The sequence below is a fragment of the Echinops telfairi genome, unplaced genomic scaffold (genome assembly GCF_000313985.2).
Source record: "Echinops telfairi isolate 266 unplaced genomic scaffold, ASM31398v2 ScPeMD7_3;HRSCAF=10, whole genome shotgun sequence".
Lineage (NCBI taxonomy): Eukaryota > Metazoa > Chordata > Mammalia > Afrosoricida > Tenrecidae > Echinops > Echinops telfairi.
The window spans coordinates 705,105-707,680 of NW_022103899.1; the positions used below are offsets into that span (position 1 = coordinate 705,105).

At 51.0% G+C, this 2,576-nt stretch overlaps 1 protein-coding gene across 1 annotated transcript in view; it reads right to left on the reverse strand.

Annotated features, from left to right (window-relative positions):
* Nucleotides 1-2,348, reverse strand: part of ATP5MC3 (ATP synthase membrane subunit c locus 3) — a 3,224-nt gene extending 876 nt beyond the window's left edge. The window contains exons 1-4 of the mRNA XM_004701440.2: nt 2,300-2,348; nt 2,000-2,111; nt 720-797; nt 248-441 (exon numbers count right to left, since the gene is read on the reverse strand). Of these exons, the coding sequence (XP_004701497.1) occupies nt 248-441; nt 720-797; nt 2,000-2,038 (311 nt within the window). The 5' untranslated portion in view covers nt 2,039-2,111; nt 2,300-2,348. The remainder of the gene's footprint in view (nt 1-247; nt 442-719; nt 798-1,999; nt 2,112-2,299) is intronic.
* Nucleotides 2,349-2,576: the final 228 nt, after the last annotated feature.

Sequence of the window (2,576 nt, forward strand, 5' to 3'; positions counted from 1 at the left end):
AGATTAGTTGAACAACTGAGTGTAGATGGAGTTAAAATATATTTGGGACACTGACTATGGGCAAACTGTAATGTTTCTATAGCTCCAGTATTTCACATTCACCACTAGCTATTTAAGCAGCCTCTCCTCCCACCATTTATTACTATTTAAATTGATTATTTAGGTGCAAACCAGTTTCCATTCAATGGCTTGTATGCAGTGTTTCAGCACTCAAGCAAGTTCTTAAACTAGAGCTAGAAATGATTACCTGGCATAACCAATGATGAGGCTGCCAAAGACGGTTCCAATACCAGCACCAGAACCAGCCACTCCTACTGTGGCAGCACCTGCACCAATAAATTTGGCAGCAGTATCAATGTCTCTGCTGATTGCACTGGTTTGAAACTCCCTTCGGATTAGTGGAGACACGCCAGTCTGGGCCCCATTAAACACTGCTGAGCCCTAGTGAAACAAAAGGCAAAGGTCAGATTAGTAATTACAGGTAGCTACTTATTACTGAACAGTCAGAACAACGAGGCTATAAAAACGTTATGTCACAGGTGCATTCTCTACAGATATTTTGGATAAAAGGGGACAAAAGGACTGCCCTCAAGTAATTCTTTAATGAGTTATTCTAATCCTCCCCTTTAATGGAAGCCCAAAAAGACTTAAAAGTGAAACAAAACACCCAAAAGACCCATTTGGTAATGTTGTCTAATTTCTCTTATGACTACTATTACCTCTCCAGTTCTAGCTTCTGGTCGATATAACACTGATGCAGAAATTGGTCTGTATGCAACTCTGGATCCAGCTCGGATCTATTAAGGAGGGGGAAAAAAAAAAGGAAAATTTCAATTATTTAGAAAACAGCCTTCTAGGATTCTCTTCTGCACCTTGAGTTCTAAGAAGGCAAGCATGAAAAAGGAACCAGAAAAGGTGTGATGCCTAAATTCATAGTTTTTCTGTATTGACTCATCTGGGCTGTTTGGTCATTTTCAACGCAGGAAACAATGTACAACGATGTTGGCAATGAAGCTTTAATGGCTATACAATCTATTTGCAACATTCTGAACAAAAAACTTGAAGAATTCGCTTAAAAGAGCACATTACTGCTTTAAAAAATTTTGATTAATACCCCAACACAATCTAGCTCAATAAACAATAAACGTGCCACATTTTTGGTCACTTGGATGGATCAACAAGTATGTTAGGATTGTCACTCTAAACGCCCACCATTTAAATAGCCCATCAGTTAACACGAGCTCCCACCATCTTCAAGATGTCCCTACATACCCCGGACATCAAAACCGTTTGAGTAAATCTACAGCAGGTAAGAATAATCGGTGAACTACTCTGACGTAAGGGCAACTGCTGCCCAGCTTCTCTGTCCTTGAGTGGCCGCTAAGTTAAGGTCACAGAAAGTCCCTTCGGAACCAGGTCCTGACTCTCCTGAGGCAACCCATTCCAGATCTTCACTTAGCCTAGTCTCCCAAATGGTTATGGAAATAAGATCTCAAAGGCAGAAAAAGGACTTTCTCGGTTCCCGCACCCGCTTCCTCCGCCCACACAGGGTGAAAGGCAAAGTCCCTCCCTCTGCAGCAGCGAGTTTGACCTACAGGCCGACAGCAGGGGGGTTGCGGCGCTGTACTGAGCCTCAGCAGCCTCTTACACCCTCCACTGCACCCCAACCTCCGCGTCGACCCCGACACGACACAATTACCTGGGAAGGTCTGGAGGGGCAAGGAAGATTTGACCTACACGGCAGGGGCCTGACAGCTAGGCCTTGGCGACTGTCCACCGCCCTGGTGGTGGGGAGGGGCGAGCGATGGCTCGGGAACCAAAGCCCGGGAAGAGAAGGGCAATGGGGGTGAAGGGGCGCGGGGAAAGCTGTTCCCGGGAGAGCGGAATGCTCTGCCAGGAGGTTGCCCCATTCCACAACGTGGACGCTTCTGGGCCCAGAGGCCCAGCCCGCGGCTTCCCCCGAACCCTCCCCCAACCCATGCCGGCGGGGGCCACGTACCAGAGCGGGGGTGCAGGCGAGCTTGGCGCAGGCGAACATCTTCGAGTCTTGAGGGAGGCGCGGCTGGAGGGCTCGGGTGACAGGCGGCGTGGGCTCCCCTCCCGCTTCCTTGCTGCGGAGGTAAAGAGGCTTAAGGTCAAGTGCCCTCCAGGGGCCTGTCCTTCCCACCTGGGACCCGCGTGCTCGCGTGCACGCCGGAAGACTGGGCCCTGCGCCCAGCGAGGTGCCAGCAGAATGAATGGGTCCCCACTGGGCGCTGCTCCGCTCGCAGCGGGCCTGGCTCTCGCGCCCTCGGCTTACCTTTCCCGGCGGCGGCACCGGCGGCAGAGGTCGAAGAGTGGGGCTGGGCGCGCAGGCGCGGTCCCGCTCTTATGCTCGCCGCAGCACCCGGATGCAGAAGGCGGGGAATCGGGCGCAGACGACCGGAAGACGCTCAAGGTCATTTTGAAGCAACTTTATTGGTACCGGTAGGGGAGCACAGCGACAGCCACCTGCTAGCAAGCTGGCGGGCGGGAGCTGAGAAAAAGACGTTGAAGACAACTAGCCCTGGTGGGAAGGACTGGACTCTACTTTTCTC